At 51.8% G+C, this 15,560-nt stretch overlaps 6 protein-coding genes across 6 annotated transcripts; 4 read left to right on the top strand and 2 right to left on the bottom strand.

The window, feature by feature from the left end:
- Nucleotides 1-57: 57 nt before the first annotated feature.
- On the bottom strand, nt 58-1,101 carry BDZ99DRAFT_459603 (inositol monophosphatase). The gene is made up of 2 exons (XM_033719198.1): nt 912-1,101; nt 58-847 (listed from the first exon to the last, which is right to left on the bottom strand). The coding sequence occupies exons 1-2, from the start codon at nt 1,027-1,029 to the stop codon at nt 87-89; spliced, it is 879 nt and encodes a 292-aa protein (XP_033580814.1). The 5' UTR covers nt 1,030-1,101; the 3' UTR covers nt 58-86.
- Nucleotides 1,102-1,222: 121 nt separating this feature from the next.
- Nucleotides 1,223-2,257, top strand: BDZ99DRAFT_459602 (uncharacterized protein). The gene is made up of 2 exons (XM_033719197.1): nt 1,223-1,851; nt 1,905-2,257. The coding sequence occupies exons 1-2, from the start codon at nt 1,461-1,463 to the stop codon at nt 2,078-2,080; spliced, it is 567 nt and encodes a 188-aa protein (XP_033580813.1). The 5' UTR covers nt 1,223-1,460; the 3' UTR covers nt 2,081-2,257.
- A 536-nt stretch (nt 2,258-2,793) lies between these two features.
- On the top strand, nt 2,794-4,982 carry BDZ99DRAFT_553841 (cytochrome P450; the record flags this gene model as incomplete). The annotated part of the gene is made up of 7 exons (XM_033727111.1): nt 2,794-3,059; nt 3,127-3,323; nt 3,370-3,577; nt 3,712-4,151; nt 4,242-4,553; nt 4,697-4,905; nt 4,937-4,982. Exons 1-7 carry the CDS (start codon nt 3,038-3,040, stop codon nt 4,980-4,982), a joined length of 1,434 nt encoding a protein of 477 aa, XP_033580812.1. The 5' UTR covers nt 2,794-3,037.
- Nucleotides 4,983-6,747: 1,765 nt separating this feature from the next.
- On the top strand, nt 6,748-11,277 carry BDZ99DRAFT_553837 (ABC transporter; the record flags this gene model as incomplete). Its single annotated transcript, XM_033727110.1, has 2 exons — nt 6,748-7,244; nt 7,299-11,277. The coding sequence occupies 2 exons, from the start codon at nt 6,748-6,750 to the stop codon at nt 11,125-11,127; spliced, it is 4,326 nt and encodes a 1,441-aa protein (XP_033580811.1). The 3' UTR covers nt 11,128-11,277.
- BDZ99DRAFT_226241 (uncharacterized protein) lies at nt 11,278-12,217 on the bottom strand. The gene is made up of 2 exons (XM_033713478.1): nt 12,067-12,217; nt 11,278-11,997 (listed from the first exon to the last, which is right to left on the bottom strand). The coding sequence occupies exon 2, from the start codon at nt 11,881-11,883 to the stop codon at nt 11,428-11,430; it is 456 nt and encodes a 151-aa protein (XP_033580810.1). The 5' UTR covers nt 11,884-11,997; nt 12,067-12,217; the 3' UTR covers nt 11,278-11,427.
- Nucleotides 12,218-12,835: 618 nt separating this feature from the next.
- On the top strand, nt 12,836-15,329 carry BDZ99DRAFT_436384 (pectin lyase-like protein; the record flags this gene model as incomplete). Its single annotated transcript, XM_033717535.1, has 4 exons — nt 12,836-12,959; nt 13,077-13,532; nt 13,609-14,831; nt 14,877-15,329. The coding sequence occupies 4 exons, from the start codon at nt 12,836-12,838 to the stop codon at nt 15,327-15,329; spliced, it is 2,256 nt and encodes a 751-aa protein (XP_033580809.1).
- Between the last annotated feature and the right edge of the window lie 231 nt (nt 15,330-15,560).

The following is a 15,560-nucleotide window of genomic DNA, read 5'->3' as shown; positions in this document are numbered from 1 at the left end:
TTTAGCAACGTCTGAAGTGCTCCAGCGTACTATTAAGAAACGAATGTAATATGAAGTTCCCAGCATTGCTATCTACACTCTATATATCACGACGTCTCAAGCCCAACCTCACATTTCCCCTGAATGACTCCCCAAAACTCTTCCACAAGCTCCTTCTGCCCCTCCCCGCCTCTCACAGACAAATAGCGCCTCCCATCCACCCTCGGCTTCCACCCTCCCGGATTCCCATCCGCTACTAACCCCCCAGCCTCCTTCAAAATCACCCACCCAGCACACACGTCCCACGCCCAGCACCCTGTCTCCCAGTACACGTCAAGCGCGCCGCTCGCCACAGCGCACATATTCAGCGCCGCAGACCCCAGCGAGCGCAAACTATGCACCATGGCGCCGCCAATCTCCTTGCTCCCCGCGAGCTTCGCAAACGTCGCGACCTTGACGTCGTAGTCGTTGCCGCTGCGGTCGCTGCCCCATTCCACAGCCACGAGGCAATTGCTCAGCGCGCCCAGCGGCGTGGGCGACGCGAGGGGCAGTGGCGTCGTGCGATTCAGGAACGCGCCGCGGCCGGTGATGGCGCTGTACAGCGTCTGCGTGAAGGGGTTGTAGACGACGCCGACGGCGGGGACGAGGTTGACGGCGAGGCCGAGGGAGATGCAGGCGTAGGGGAGGCGGTGGACGAAGTTGGTGGTGCCGTCGATGGGGTCGACGATGAAGGTGGGCGCGGCGGTGAGGAGGTCGCCGGGCGCGTAGGTCTCCTCGCCCATGAAGAGGATGTGCGGGTAGCGGGTGCGCAGGGAGGTGGAGACGAGGGTTTCGACGGCGCGGTCGGTTTCGGTGACGAGGTCGGCGGCTGGGCAGGGGAGTTACATGGCGAGTCTATTGGCTGGGGATTTGTGGGAGGGCGAGGAACTGACAGTTCTTCTTGGTGCCGGATGCAGAGGTTGTGGGATGCGCGGAGGTTATCATCTCGCCTGCTTCGCGGGCGAGGGAGATTAGGTAGTCGTGGATTTCTTGGAGGTCTAGGTCTGCCATGGTGATGATCTAGTAATTTTAATATATGTCTAACAATGCTATAAGTTGAGAAATATACAAAATGCAGTTATATGAGATGAATGAGGTGAGGTGGGATGAAAAACACTAGGATGAGCTTTATCGATAAGAAACTTAGTGCATGACTCGGGCAATGATCTAAAGGGCTTGCAACTACAGCTCCAATTATGCATGCATCAGTGGCAAGTCTGTGGAAAGTAGTAAGGCAAGTCTCTCTTCTCATCGAGGTTCATGCTTCATCGAAACTGCAGAGCAAGCTGGCTCCAGCAGCGTTGCTTGTCACCTCCTCTTTGAAAGACTCCTTCGCACGTTCGCTTCAGACCTCGGCAAAACCTTACTCGACATCATACTTGAAGCACGAGGCCCTTATCTAATTCCATCATGTTTCCAACAATCAATCGAAGACCAGTGCCATGACCAGCGCCTCGGAGCTTCGTTTCAGCAGGATCCCATGGGCGGCAGACCTCATACGGGATCCCGACTGGGTCGTCTGCGCGACGTCGTCACGGACTCCAAAGACCAGCACCGAGGACTCCTTCTTCGCCGTGACCCTCAACACGGACCGAACCATTACGAACCTTCTCTCCTTGCATCTGAAGCCGGACGAAAATGCAGATCCGCCCATTCAGGCGGTCCGCACTATTATGGACCTGGGAACTGGTGTGAATGGGCACCCGGATGTGTGCCACGGCGGATTCGTGGCGACTATGATGGATGAAGTCATGGGGGTATTGTTGACGATCAACCTGGAGAGAGCGTCGATTTGGAAGAGAGGAGAGCCAACTATAGGCTTGTTCACGGCTTGTGAGAAATTTCGTGCGGTTGCAAACGGCGCTACACCTACTGATTACCCCAAGATATCAAAGTCAACTATAAAAGGCCAGTGCCAACGCCGAGCGTTGTTTTGGCCACCGCAAGGTTTGAGAAGAAAGAGGGAAAGAAAGCATGGGTTGTTGGGACTATAGAAGATGGTATGGGTGTTGTATACGCGACTGGGGAGGCTCTGTTCGTTCAGCCAAAGGGCAAGTTATAAGCGATAGTAAGTTTAGGCTAGGGGACGGGAACGGGCTATCCTCTGACCTTTGACTAGCGGCTTCGTCGAACTGCCTCGCCTATCAATAGACATTAGAAATACGCGCACTTTGCTAGATCTGTTCTGGAAAGCCCCCTAACGGGGGTCAGCCGTTTGGCAGAAGACAGTAAGACCGAAGCTTCATTACCTAGAATTCACTTGATTGGGTCAAATAACTTATTCGGGTCACATTCCAATCTTTCAAAGACTAAAAGATGACGCCCGACTCAGTTGCGTTAAGTTTCTCCTCATGTCAGTCCCGGTGGATGTCCTCAATTCTGCAAGCCGGCCCGAGTCACTATCAACCCATTTTCACTGACAGTTTGTGGGCTGTGTTTATCAGTGAAGAAAGCCTCTATGCTCGTGGGGCGTTTCACAGCTTCCTCATTGACGTCGAGGACAAAAAGATATGCCGCAATAACCCCTGCAGCCTAGTATCATTTCACTCCGAGTCACTTTTACGTCAAGCAAGGAAGAAGAGCTGCAGAGATAAGAGGCATTCACTATCTATAATTGCTTTTGCTACGGAGTATTTCTTGATCACGACGCTGCCGCTTCATGCCACTCGCTGTGCCGCATGGCCACATCTACGCAACCCGCACTTGCTTTCATATTCCGCGTACCGCAGTTGTCGTGAATGGTCAGGAAGTACGCTCAGGTAGCCAACTAACGGTGCCTGCCGGCGACCTAGTAGCAGATGTTGCCGCCACATAGTGTTGGTTCGGCGATGAGCGTCAAAATGGGGAAGAGCCTGTCCATACCCCCTGCCTGGAACCAAGTTTTGCCAAAAATTTGCGAACGCCATTTCATCGGAGGACCAGACTTGGATCGAGATTGGCGAGTGCGCTGGCCTATCGTCGAAAATGCTTCGCCATATTGTTGCAGTTGACATTTGTTTAAGAATCCCCAATGTAATCCATGACTTACACACCACCCAGAAGTTTGTATACGAACTATTACTATCAAAATCCATGCTTCAAACAGTATATCTCCTCAAATTTTGGTAGCTCTTGCAGCTTTCTTCGTATATCTTGTTATTCGATACCTAAATCAGACGGACGTACCCAAGATTCGAGGCCTTCCAGAAATCCCTGGTATTCCACTATTTGGGAACCTGATTCAATTGGGCACTTGTCACCACGTTGCAGCCCAGAAACTTGCTGACAAGTATGGACCCGTCTTCCAAGCACGATTAGGCAGCAAGGTAAGAAGCAACCACAGTCCCGGGTTACTTGACTGATGTCGGTCAGCGGGTGGTATATGTAAACAGCTTCGAGGCTGTTAAATCAATCTGGATTACACAGCAATCGGCCTTGATATCCTGTCTAACTTTGCACATTTTCTACAAAGTTATCAACAATGATGGCAAGAGCTTTTCTTCCTCCGAATCGTTTCCAGTCGGCGCATCACCATGGGATGAGTCCTGTACGCAGCGTAAGAAGGCAATCGCTAGTGCCAGTAAGCGAATTTCTGATTATGTCTCTATCTCCATACTTTTGTCTAGTGCTGCATTACTCAACTCTCGCTCTGGCAGCCTCTGGAGATGGACATCCATTACGGGGAAGGTGAAGCTGGTTTCACTAATACCAAAGTAACTTTCAATCTCATTCTAATACTCGATACTACTTCTAGTGAACCACGCGTCCATTCCTACATGCCTTTCGTGGACCTCGAGGTTATGGAGAGCCTCAAAGAGCTTCATGACAGCAGTATCGGGGACCTTGATATAAAGCCTTACATTCAACCAATGGCCCTCAACATGTCTCCCACTACCTGCTACGGATACAGAATCAGCAGAGGTGTCAACGATGCACTGCTCCGAGAGATCACGGATGTGGAAAAGAAGCTTACGATGTTTCGGGGGACGTCGAGCAATTGGCAGGACTTCATTCCGCTTCTCCATCTGGGGTCAAAGAAGAATATTGAAGCCAACGCATGCAAGCTGCGGAGACAAAAGTATATTGGCTTCTTACACGATATACTGAAGGAGAAGGTGGCAGTCGATACTGACAAGCCTTGTGTTGCCGGTAGCGTCATGAAAGATTCAGACTGTAATGAGAGTAGGCCATCCTGTACTCAATCCACCCGGCACATTTACTGACTTCTCGCACCTGAAATTAAGTCTATTGGCATGCCTATGGTCTCCGGCGGCCTCGATACCCTCCCCGGAAATATAATCATGGCAATCGGCTACCTCTCCTCCGACCACGGCGCAGAGATCCAAAAGCGCGCCTATGAGGAAATCATCAAGGTTTACGCCGACGGCGACGCCTGGAAGAAGTGTCTCGAGGGCGAGAAAGTCGCCTACATTACAGCGCTGACCAAAGAAACCCTCCGTTTCTGGTCCACCATCCCCATCAGCCTCCCGCGCGTCAACATCGCTCTTATCCAATATCAAGGCGCCATGATACCCCCCGGCACCGCTTTCCTACACGTAAGCCACGGCCCCCAAACCGTTGCTCTCTTGTTTACTTAACCTTTCAAATCATAGAACACTTACGCCGCAAACTACGACCCCTCCCACTTCTCAGAGCCCGAGAAGTTCAACCCAGACCGCTACCTCAGCGCCTCTAAAAGCCGCCGCACTACGCGTACGGCGCCGGCTCTCGCATGTGCGCGGGCGTGCAGCTCGCGAACCGCGAGCTCTACGTCTTTTTGGTGAGGATTATCGTGGCGTTTGAGGTAGTCCCTGCGCAAAATGCCAGGGATCGCCCGGTGCTCGATGCTCTCAAGTGTAATGCGGATCCGAGCTCGTTGACGATGATGCCGAAGCCGTTTAAGGTCGGGTTCAGGGCGAGGGATAAGACGGCGCTGGAGAAGTTGGATCATAGAGAGCGAGATGAGGACGAATCATTTGGTGTGAATTAGATTGCTGGAAAGTTGATATTTGGTCTTGAGTTTTGGGGTAGACTGGACTGTGGGTGATGGAGGAAGGGGGGAAGGTGCGAGTTACGATGCTGGGAACTTTATATTGCGTCCTAAATTCTCTTGTTGGAGGACTTCAGAGTGTGAATCGCAATACTGGGAATTTGACATCACATTTCGGTTTTTCAAGTTATGCTGGAGCACTTCAGATGTTGCTAGGATGATGTAGGAGGTTAGATCCTATACCATTTTCTCCGAGGCTATACAGAAGCCCCTTCGAGCCACAAATGAATGAAGTCACGTGCCGCCAAGCCACGGTTATATGTCGGACCGGGTAAGGCCAAGTGGACGTATCCACCTCGCGCCTCCGCACCTCCGACTTCCTCAGCCTTATATTCCCGTTACCTTGGATAACAGCCATTTCCACATGCTACGTTCGAGCCCTGACAGGTCATCCTTTTCGAGCTAATGTGCAAGGCAGCGCTTACTACGGCGAACCGCTTCATGTAGGAATCGGCACCCGAGTGGTGAAGAACCGAGATCAGAGCCCTGTATTCTGGCCACCTCGACCAGAATCATGATTACCGTCGGCCTTCGGTACTTAGCTTTCACCGACAAAATCTCGAATTAGTCAGTTCGTATAAGGCGGAGCCAGCAGCAGGCCGCGCGCCTTCCGCGAGGTGTTTGTACATCTAGGCGGACGATTGTTCACTGACCTTGAGCATGCATTTGATTGCTCAGTCGCAATGTTACCCCAATTAGCGTTAAGAAACCAACATGGGGTTGCCAAATACGAGCAAAGACGATGTATATCCTGTTGTAGAGACTTTTCGCGACGATATGCCATGGTTTTTGGATGGCTGTCACGCATCTACGTCTGGATGACGAAGATGGAAATCATTTCTACCTCCGCCTGTAATCTTATCTCAGGGTCTGCTCGTGCAGAGCAGTTGCCGATTGCGCACGGAAAGACCCTTTCCGAATCAGAGCAAAAGTTTGGTCTCCAATCAGTCGTGAGTGGCCAGCATGTCTGCAGTTATACTGAGTCCTTTGGAAGTTGCCGTACCAGCGTTTTACTACGGTACGCACGAGCTCTAAGAACAGACGGTGACGGTATTGAATGTCCCGTTGTAGGTAGGTACGGCGGATCTAGTGATCAGCCGGCAGTACCGGTGGGCTTCGGACGGTGAGCTTACGGCCGATCCGACCGTCCGCGTTGCCCATGCCAAGATTATAGGTCCGGAATACCAGTCGCCTTCATGAGCATTCTGCTAAGATGATGTCGTCCACCTCTGAGTGAGAATCGCCCACATCCGAGAATTGGAGGAGGGTTTGATGGGGCGGGCCGCTTTTTCTAAGCGTGACCAAATCTGCCTGCAAAATCCTGCGCTAAATCTCGGGGGTAGGTGATTCTCGGTGGTAGGTGGTTCTCGGATGGTGGTAGACGACGTTACGAGTCTCATCGGTAGTGGTCGGAGGAACACTGGAGCGGCACGGATCTACGAAAAGCCATCTTGACAGGGTCTATGGCTAATTCACTGATGTACGCTGAATCTGATTAGTTGGAAGCCACGTACCATTACCGTTCTCCACATGGTCGTCTCCCTTATATGGGAACGACTACTCCCTTCACGCCTTTTAAAGTCAACCTGCCGTGTCTTCTGCCTCCATTGCTTTTCTCGATCTTCCTTTTCTAGTAACACGATCCCAATCTACGCACGCTTTGACTTTCACTCTGATTACGTTCCACACAACGTACCGCCATGGAGCGACGGCGGAGCATTTCAGTGCTCAACACTGCCTTACCAGCAGGTGCGGGGGATGCAATTTTCCGCACTATATCCGAGACCTTCTCCCACAAATCGCATCATAGCCACCATGAAGACAACACGGAAAAATGGGATGATGCGGAAGACAGTGGAGAAGACGCATCGGTTAAGACTCAGGTGGAAGAATGGAGACTCACAGCGACCGTAAAGGATATCCAGATCAATGACCCGGCTCAGAGTCGGAGTTTGGGGGTGACCTGGAAGGATCTAACAGTCCAAGTGGTGCCTTCAGATGCGATGATGCATGAGAACGTTCTGAGCCAGTTCAACATACCGCAGCAAGTCAGAGAGGGACGACACAAGCCGGCTTTGAAGACGATATTGAATTCCAGTTCCGGCTGCGTGAAGCCAGGCGAGATGCTTCTTGTTCTGGGTCGGCCTGGTAGTGGCTGCACCACCTTACTAAAGATGCTGGCGAACAAAAGGAAAGGGTACATTAAGTTCAACGGCCTCTCAGGTTATATGTATGCTAATACGTGTGTCAGGTATGCCAAGGTCAGCGGCGACGTTTATTTTGGTTCTCTCGACGCCAAACAGGCCGAACAATATCGCGGGTATATCGTCGTGAATACAGAAGAAGAACTTTTCTATCCTACACTCACAGTAGGGCAAACCATGGACTTCGCTACGCGTCTCAATATTCCTAACGAGCTACCGAGAGACGCGGAAAGTCGGGAAGCCTTCCGACAGAAGTTCAAATCGTTTTTGCTGGATTCGATGGGAATATCACATACGGAAGACACCAAGGTTGGCGACGCTTTCGTCCGAGGTGTCTCAGGTGGAGAACGCAAGCGAGTCTCAATCATAGAAACGTTATGCACGCGAGGCAACGTCATGTGCTGGGACAACTCGACCCGCGGATTGGATGCATCCACAGCCTTGGAATATATCCGGGCATTACGTTGCATGACAGACGCCATGGGCATTGCCACCATTGTCACCTTGTACCAAGCTGGCAATGGTATCTACGATCTGTTTGACAAAGTTCTTGTACTCGACGACGGTGAGCAAGTCTTTTACGGTCCGCGCGAAGAGGCGCGCCCCTTCATGGAGTCGCAAGGATTTGTCTGTGGTGACGGGGCTAACGTCGCCGATTTCCTCACCGGCGTCACAGTACCCAGCGAAAGAGCGATCAAGCCCGGCTTCGAATCGCGCTTTCCCCGCAACAACATCGAGCTCGAACAAGCATACCACCAGTCGCCCATCAAGGCCAAAATGGACCGCCAATTGGATTACCACACAACGCAAGAAGCCAAGTTGAATACGCAGGCATTTTGCGAAGCGGTTACAATCGATAAATCGCGCCAGCTTCCCAAGTCTTCACCCATGACCGTTTCATTCCAAGACCAGGTCAAGGCCTGTGTCGCACGCCAGTATCAGATCCTCTGGGGAGACAAAGCAACCTTCATCATCAAACAGGGGTCAACGTTAGTCCAGTCATTGATTGCAGGATCGCTGTTCTACAATGCTCCTGCTAATTCTGCCGGCCTGTTCGTCAAGGGGGGGGCTCTCTTTTTAGCTCTTCTGTACAACGCATTAGTGGCCATGTCAGAGGTCACAGACTCTTTTGCTGGAAGACCCATCCTTTCCAAGCACAAAGCGTTTGCTTTCTTTAATCCGGCTGCCTTTTGCATTGGGCAGATAGCAGCAGATGTTCCTATCCTGCTTTTCCAGGTCTCCACTTTCATCGTTGTACTTTACTGGATGACTGCTTTGAAGGCCACGGCAGCGGCGTTCTTTACATGTTGGTTCGTGGTTTACCTGACCACGTTTGTCATGACGGCCTTCTTTCGAATGGTGGGTGCGGCTTTTCCGAACTTCGACGCTGCATCCAAAGTATCAGGCTTCTCCATCACTGCTTTTATCGTCTACATTGGGTATCAGATTGCCAAGCCCGCAATGCATCCTTGGTTCGTTTGGATATACTGGATCGATCCGCTTTCGTACGGCTTCGAAGCTTTGATGTCGAACGAATTCAAAGGCCAGACAATTCCCTGCGTCTACAGCAACTTGATCCCGAACTATCTACCTCAGTATCAGGACTCTGCGCACCAGGCTTGCGCTGGAATTGGTGGCGCGCATCCAGGTGCCACTGAAGTTAGCGGCGAAGATTATCTCGCCAGTCTGTCGTACTCGCCATCTCACATCTGGCGCAATGTCGGCATCCTGTTTGCCTGGTGGGTGCTTTTCGTGGGTCTGACTATCTTCTTCACACAGCGCTGGGACGATACTGCAGGCTCCTCTGGCGCTCTGCTTATCCCTCGTGAAAATCGCAAGAAGGTTGCACTTCCTACCATACCTACGGATGAGGAAACACAAGTGCAAGAGAAAGCCCCTCGAAGGAATGCAACTGATAGCACCGATGACGCTACCGCATCTCAAGACCAACTTGGGACGAATCTTATGCGTAACACATCCGTATTCACCTGGAGGAATCTTTCCTACGTCGTCAACACACCAACCGGCCATCGAACTCTGCTCGATAAGGTACATGGCTATGTCAAGCCAGGCATGCTTGGTGCGCTCATGGGCTCCTCTGGTGCAGGCAAGACTACGCTTCTGGATGTTCTGGCCCAACGAAAAACTGAAGGCACAATCCATGGCGAGATCTTCGTCGACGGTCGCCCGCTTCCTGTATCCTTTCAACGATCCGCAGGGTATTGCGAGCAGCTTGATGTGCACGAGCCTTACGCCACCGTCCGGGAAGCCCTTGAGTTCTCGGCTTTGCTCCGTCAAAGTCGTGAAACATCTCGTGTGGATAAGCTAGCTTATGTCGATACTATCATCAGCCTTCTAGAACTGCAGGACCTCGAACATACGCTCATCGGAAAACTGGGAAGCGGCTTGTCAGTTGAGCAACGCAAGCGTGTCACCATTGGGGTGGAATTGGTTGCGAAGCCTTCCATCTTGATTTTCCTGGATGAGCCCACCTCTGGCCTTGACGGTCAAGCAGCATTCAATACGGTCCGCTTCCTCAGGAAGCTCGCCGATGCTGGCCAAGCGGTTCTTGTCACCATCCACCAGCCCTCTGCCCAACTGTTCGCGCAGTTCGACACGCTTCTCCTGCTTGCAAAAGGCGGTAAGACGGTCTACTTTGGCGACATCGGTGACAACGCGAATACTATCAAAGAGTACTTTAGCCGTTACGACGCGCCATGCCCGCCTGCTGCCAACCCTGCGGAACATATGATTGATGTAGTCACCGGAGCCCATTCGGAAACAGATTGGCACAAAGTCTGGCTTGAGTCGCCTGAAGCAGCTCGTATGCACCAGGACCTCGATAGCATCATCACCGATGCCGCGAACAAGGAGCCAGGTACCAAAAACGATGGCCACGAATTTGCGACCGATCTCTGGACGCAGACCAAAATCGTTACTCAACGGGCAAACATCAGCCTTTTCCGCAATATCGACTACGTCAACAACAAGCTCGCTTTACACGTTGGCATCGCCCTCTTCATCGGATTCTCCTTCTGGCAGATCGGCAATTCCGTAGCGGAGCAGCAATTGATCCTCTTCGCGCTCTTCAATTACATCTTCGTCGCACCCGGTGTCATTGCACAACTCCAGCCTCTCTTCATCGAGCGCCGCGATATTTACGAAACGCGGGAGAAGAAGTCCAAGATGTACTCTTGGATCTCTTTCGTGACCGGCCTCATCGTCTCTGAACTGCCGTACCTTGTCATTTGCGCCGTTCTCTACTTCCTTTGCTTTTATTACACCGCTGGACTCCCGGTCGCCTCTGAAAAAGCTGGTGCGACTTTCTTCGTCATGCTCATCTACCAATTCATTTACACCGGGATCGGTCAGTTCGTCGCTGCGTATGCGCCAAACGCCGTTTTCGCGTCCCTCGTTAACCCACTCCTTATTGGTACCCTCGTATCTTTCTGTGGTGTACTTGTTCCATACGCTCAGATCCAACCCTTCTGGCGTTATTGGATGTACTACCTGAATCCTTTCAACTTTCTGATGGGCTCACTTCTTGTTTTCACCGACTTCAGCTGGGACATTAAATGCAAGGAGTCTGAGTTTGCTGTCTTTGATCCCCCCTCCGGTCAGACGTGCGCACAGTACCTTGACGCTTGGTTGAATGGTCCTGGCAGCCGGAACAACCTCGTCAATGCGGATGCTACTACCCAATGCAAGGTTTGCCAGTATAGGAGTGGCAGCGATTACCTTTACACTGTCAACCTACTTGATTACTACTATGGCTGGAGAGACGCGGCTATTTGCGTCATCTTCGCTATTTCGAGCTACGCGCTGGTTTATTTGCTGATGAAGCTGAGGACTAAAGCGAGCAAGAAGGCGGAGTAAACGTATCGAACATCAGTCGGGGCCATCTATACATCACTCTGCGGCTCTTCGCCTCACTAATATCCTTTTCTTTTCTGTTTGATTTTTATGCTGCCCATCCTTCCCTAGACAAGTTATTTCCTTTACGACGTAGGAAGCGCGTTCCACAAAATACCCATAGACTTGGAGTTGGCCTTGGATTTGCATAGCGTTATTTTCATATATCGAAGACATACTGTTTCCCTCTTTTTCTGGATAGATTTTTCTTTTGTCGCACGACGTCGGAAGCGCGTTCCAAAAAATTACATATCCTAGATTTCTCTATATCGAATTAGACTGAGTTATTCTCGATAGAATGTCCTGATGGATCAAGAAATCTACCGAATTTTGTTGGCACGTTGCCCATACCGTTGGCGTTGGCGAATGTGAACCTGTTTGAAGGATGTGGAATTTCACGTGAGCAGTGGAGATCGGGCAGTGTGCACATTGGGGTGGTATAACAGATAATGCCCTGTCCCTTCTTTCCTTTGCATGCCGAAAGATCTCAGAGCATTCTACATCAGAACTTTCGGTCAAAAATCTACGATACAAGAAAGCCCCTAATGGTTGGCCCATTCCGTGCCTTTCTAAGCCGTAACCGTAGATGTATTCGCTTATCATCCATCTATATGAGGTCACGGTTTTGTCTAGAGAGGCGGTGGAATTAGTACTTAAGCTGTGATAACTAATACACAAAGAGGCACCATATTGGCGACCTTCTATCTCTTTGAAGACCATGCGGACATCCGCACTCGCTTGTGCTTTGCCAAAACGGTAGACCTATCCAGTTTTCTGCAATGTTGAAGGATGTCTTCCTAATCTGAACACAAGACCCGGGCGCCGAGGACAGTCCTAGTGATACGTTGGTTTGGTGAGACTCCGAGTGGACGTTAATTTAAAGCTTAAACCTGAGGGCCATACAAGAGCCGTCCCAAGGGTCATCCACACAGCAGTGGGACGGTGCAGTGCGACGCCAGGTCCGAGGCCGACGACACGCGGACCGAGACAGGGATTGCATGACGATTTTGCTGCATCAGGTGCCGCCAGCGGGCCGTTGTATGCACCCCAGAATTGATCCCCGTCGTACATGGTGCGGGGTGGATGCAAACTCGATCTCGGAAATCCTAAACTCCGCCGCCTCTATCGTGAGTTCTCCACGGCCGCGGTGCTATATTGTAGGCCCTTGGTTTCTGTCTCGCAGTGCCTAGACCAAAACATTAGAATGATGCCTACCGCCCAGCTTGGGCACACGCATGTATAGTAGTTGAATGCACACTACCGAGGCCACCTGGCCAGCAACAATTCACCGCTTTGCCTGCTGACCGTCGAGTGTTCGAAATGACATGCTTTGCCAAATGCGGAAGCCGTCATCAGGACGACCTCTCGTCACTGACCTCCGCCTCCCCGTTTCCAAATTATACCCACCCACAAACCGCTTATAACCTCACCTCCTTCAATCTCCAGCATCTCATTTCCCAAGACTCTATTCTCACTTCTATCTTTCTGGCCTTGCTAGTGCCGCCTCCTCAACATGCGGCCTGTATTCTTGTCCATATATGCCTCGCTGGCTGCACTAGTCAGTGGTGCAGCTGTTCCACTAGCACTGCGAGACTACCTCTATGCCGAGGCCCTTCCTACTACCAATGTCGCAGACTCTGCCGCCGCCGTCCCTAGTGAAACGGCGACAGTAATGAATATCGCCGTTCCAGACCCAGGCTACTGGCTGAAGGACATGCCTCGTCAAGGCCGTTCGCCTTTCAACCCAGACCCCGGATATCAAGTCTTCCGCAATGTAAAGGACTTTGGCGCCAAAGGTAAGCCTTGGAACTCATGCCCTGACTACAAAGTTTGATTAATGCCTCCATCGAGTAAAAACTACTCTCACGCTTACTTCAAGCTCTTTCGAAAAGATCTCAACTGACCATGCCTAGGTGACGGCGTTACGGATGACACCGTAGCCATCAACACGGCCATGGCTTCTGGGGGTCGATGCGCACCGGGCGCTTGCCAGTCCTCGACCATAACTCCAGCGATCCTGTACTTCCCTGCTGGTACTTATCTGGTTTCCGGCTCGATCGTTATGTACTACAACACTCAGCTCATCGGCAATCCAAACTCGCTTCCCGTCCTCAAGGCTACGTCAAACTTCCAAGGGTTTGGAGTGATAGACGGTGATGAATATGTGGGAGCGAATGAGGGATGGTTATCGGTGGGTGTCTTCTGGCGATCAGCTAGGCACTTGAAGATCGACTTGACAGCTATTCCTCCTGCGACTGGTGCGACTGGTATCCACTGGCCGACTGGGCAAGCTACTAGTCTTCAAGATATCCAGATCATCATGACTGCTTCGAGTGCATCCACTCATCAAGGACTCTTTATCGAAGATGGTAAGCGTCTCTAAACTACTCGAGAGGTTCAGCTGAAGGTCTTTGGGAACATAGATGAGCTAACAGTATTGCCTAGGATCTGGTGGCTACATCGGTGATCTTACCATCACTGGCGGTTTGTATGGAATGAACATAGGGAATCAGCAATTTACCATGCGGAACATTGCCATCTCGAACGCTATCGTCGGTATCTCGCAAATTTGGAATTGGGGCTGGCTTTATTCAGGTCTAACCATCTCAAACTGCGGCACTGCATTCTCTATGAGCAACGGAGGGACCTCATCTCAGAGTGTAGGGTCTGTTACCATTATTGATAGCACGATCACGAACTGCCCGGCCTTCATCGACACAGCTTGGACTCCCAACGCGTCTCCGGCTACTGGCGGGAGTCTAATTCTGGAGAATATTGTACTCAGCAACGTACCAACCGCCATCAGGGGACCAAATATGGCCACAGTCCTCTCCGGCGGGACTACGACTATTGCTGCTTGGGGACAGGGCCACAGGTACACATCTCAAGGCCCAACAGAATGGCAAGGAACCTTTACTCAAGTCACTCGACCCGGCTCGCTCCTCGACGGCAACGGCCGGTACCACATCAAGTCCAAGCCTCACTACTGGGAGTGGACAGTGTCCCAGGTAATGAGCATTCGTGACGCGGGCGCCAAAGGCGACGGAGTATCCGACGACACTCAGGCGATTCAGGCCGCTCTTAACGCCGCTGCTTCGGCGGGCAAGATTCTTTACTTCAACTATGGGGTCTACAAGGTTAGCAACACGATCAAAGTCCCAGCTGGGTCCCGCATCGTCGGTGAGACCTATCCCGTGATCCTGGCGAGCGGAGGCCCATGGGGTAGCGCCACCAATCCCGTACCTGTTGTAAAGATTGGCAACCCCGGTGAATCCGGTAGGATCGAGTGGCAAGACATGATCGTCAGCACTCAAGGGCCAGCTCCCGGTGCGGTCCTGATCGAATGGAACCTCGCGGCTTCACGTGATTCGGGAATGTGGGATGTCCATACTCGTATCGGCGGTTTCCAGGGCTCCAACCAACAGGTTGCCCAGTGCCCGATCCAAGTTCCAGTTTCTGGCAACTGTATGGCCGCGTATATGTCCATGCACATCACGACATCCGGAACCGGTGCATACCTCGAGAACTGCTGGTTTTGGACTGCCGACCACGACATCGACGATAGCAAGAGCACGCGGGTTTCAGTCTATACTGGCCGTGGATTACTCGTTGAGGCATCTGGAGTGTGGCTCTGGGGGACCGCCGTTGAGCATCATTCACTGTACCAGGTTAGTAGACCTCGAAGCTCAACCGGATTCAACTAACTTCACCAGTATCAATTCGCCAACGCCCACGAGATCTTCGCCGGCTTCATCCAAACCGAGTCTCCATACTACCAGCCAGCACCTGACGTCCACAACTCGCCGTACCCAACAACTCAGGCTATCAACGACCCGACATACGCCAACTGCCTGCCCGGCAATTGCGACGCCCTCGGTCTCCGTGTGCTCAACTCCAAGAACATCTATGTCTATGGAGCGGGGCTGTACTCGTTCTTCAACAACTACAGCACGCAGTGCAGCAACAAGCCCACTGACGGCGGCACTAAGGACTGCCAGAGCGAGTTGTTTAGCGTCGAGGGCTCCACGGACCATTTCTGGATGTACGGTCTCAATACCATCGGCACGATAAATATGGTCGTGCAAGACGGAATGAGCTTGGCGAAGTGGAGCGACAATGCGAACGATTACTCAGATACCATTGCCCTGTTCACGTATCGCACTTGAGAGCCTGAAGCTGCCTTGAACGGAGTTCGAAATCGGAACGGTGCACTAGACATCTTGAACAGGGAAGAATGCGGCCCATGTGGTGGATTGCGAGATTGCGGCTGTTTGGTTTCTTTATGCTGTCTATAGCAGATTGCAGGATCGGCAGGCCTTGGACTTCTATTCTCATTCTTGTGCATATTTTCGACAGGAGTAGCGGTGGCTTTATGACGGTTATGCGGGCATAGTGGC

This window comes from Mytilinidion resinicola, assembly GCF_010093595.1.
Source record: "Mytilinidion resinicola strain CBS 304.34 unplaced genomic scaffold BDZ99scaffold_4, whole genome shotgun sequence".
In the NCBI taxonomy this organism is placed as follows: Eukaryota; Fungi; Ascomycota; class Dothideomycetes; order Mytilinidiales; family Mytilinidiaceae; genus Mytilinidion; species Mytilinidion resinicola.
Note: the sequence above shows the minus strand (reverse complement) of the source record. Positions and strands in the feature narration are given on the sequence as shown.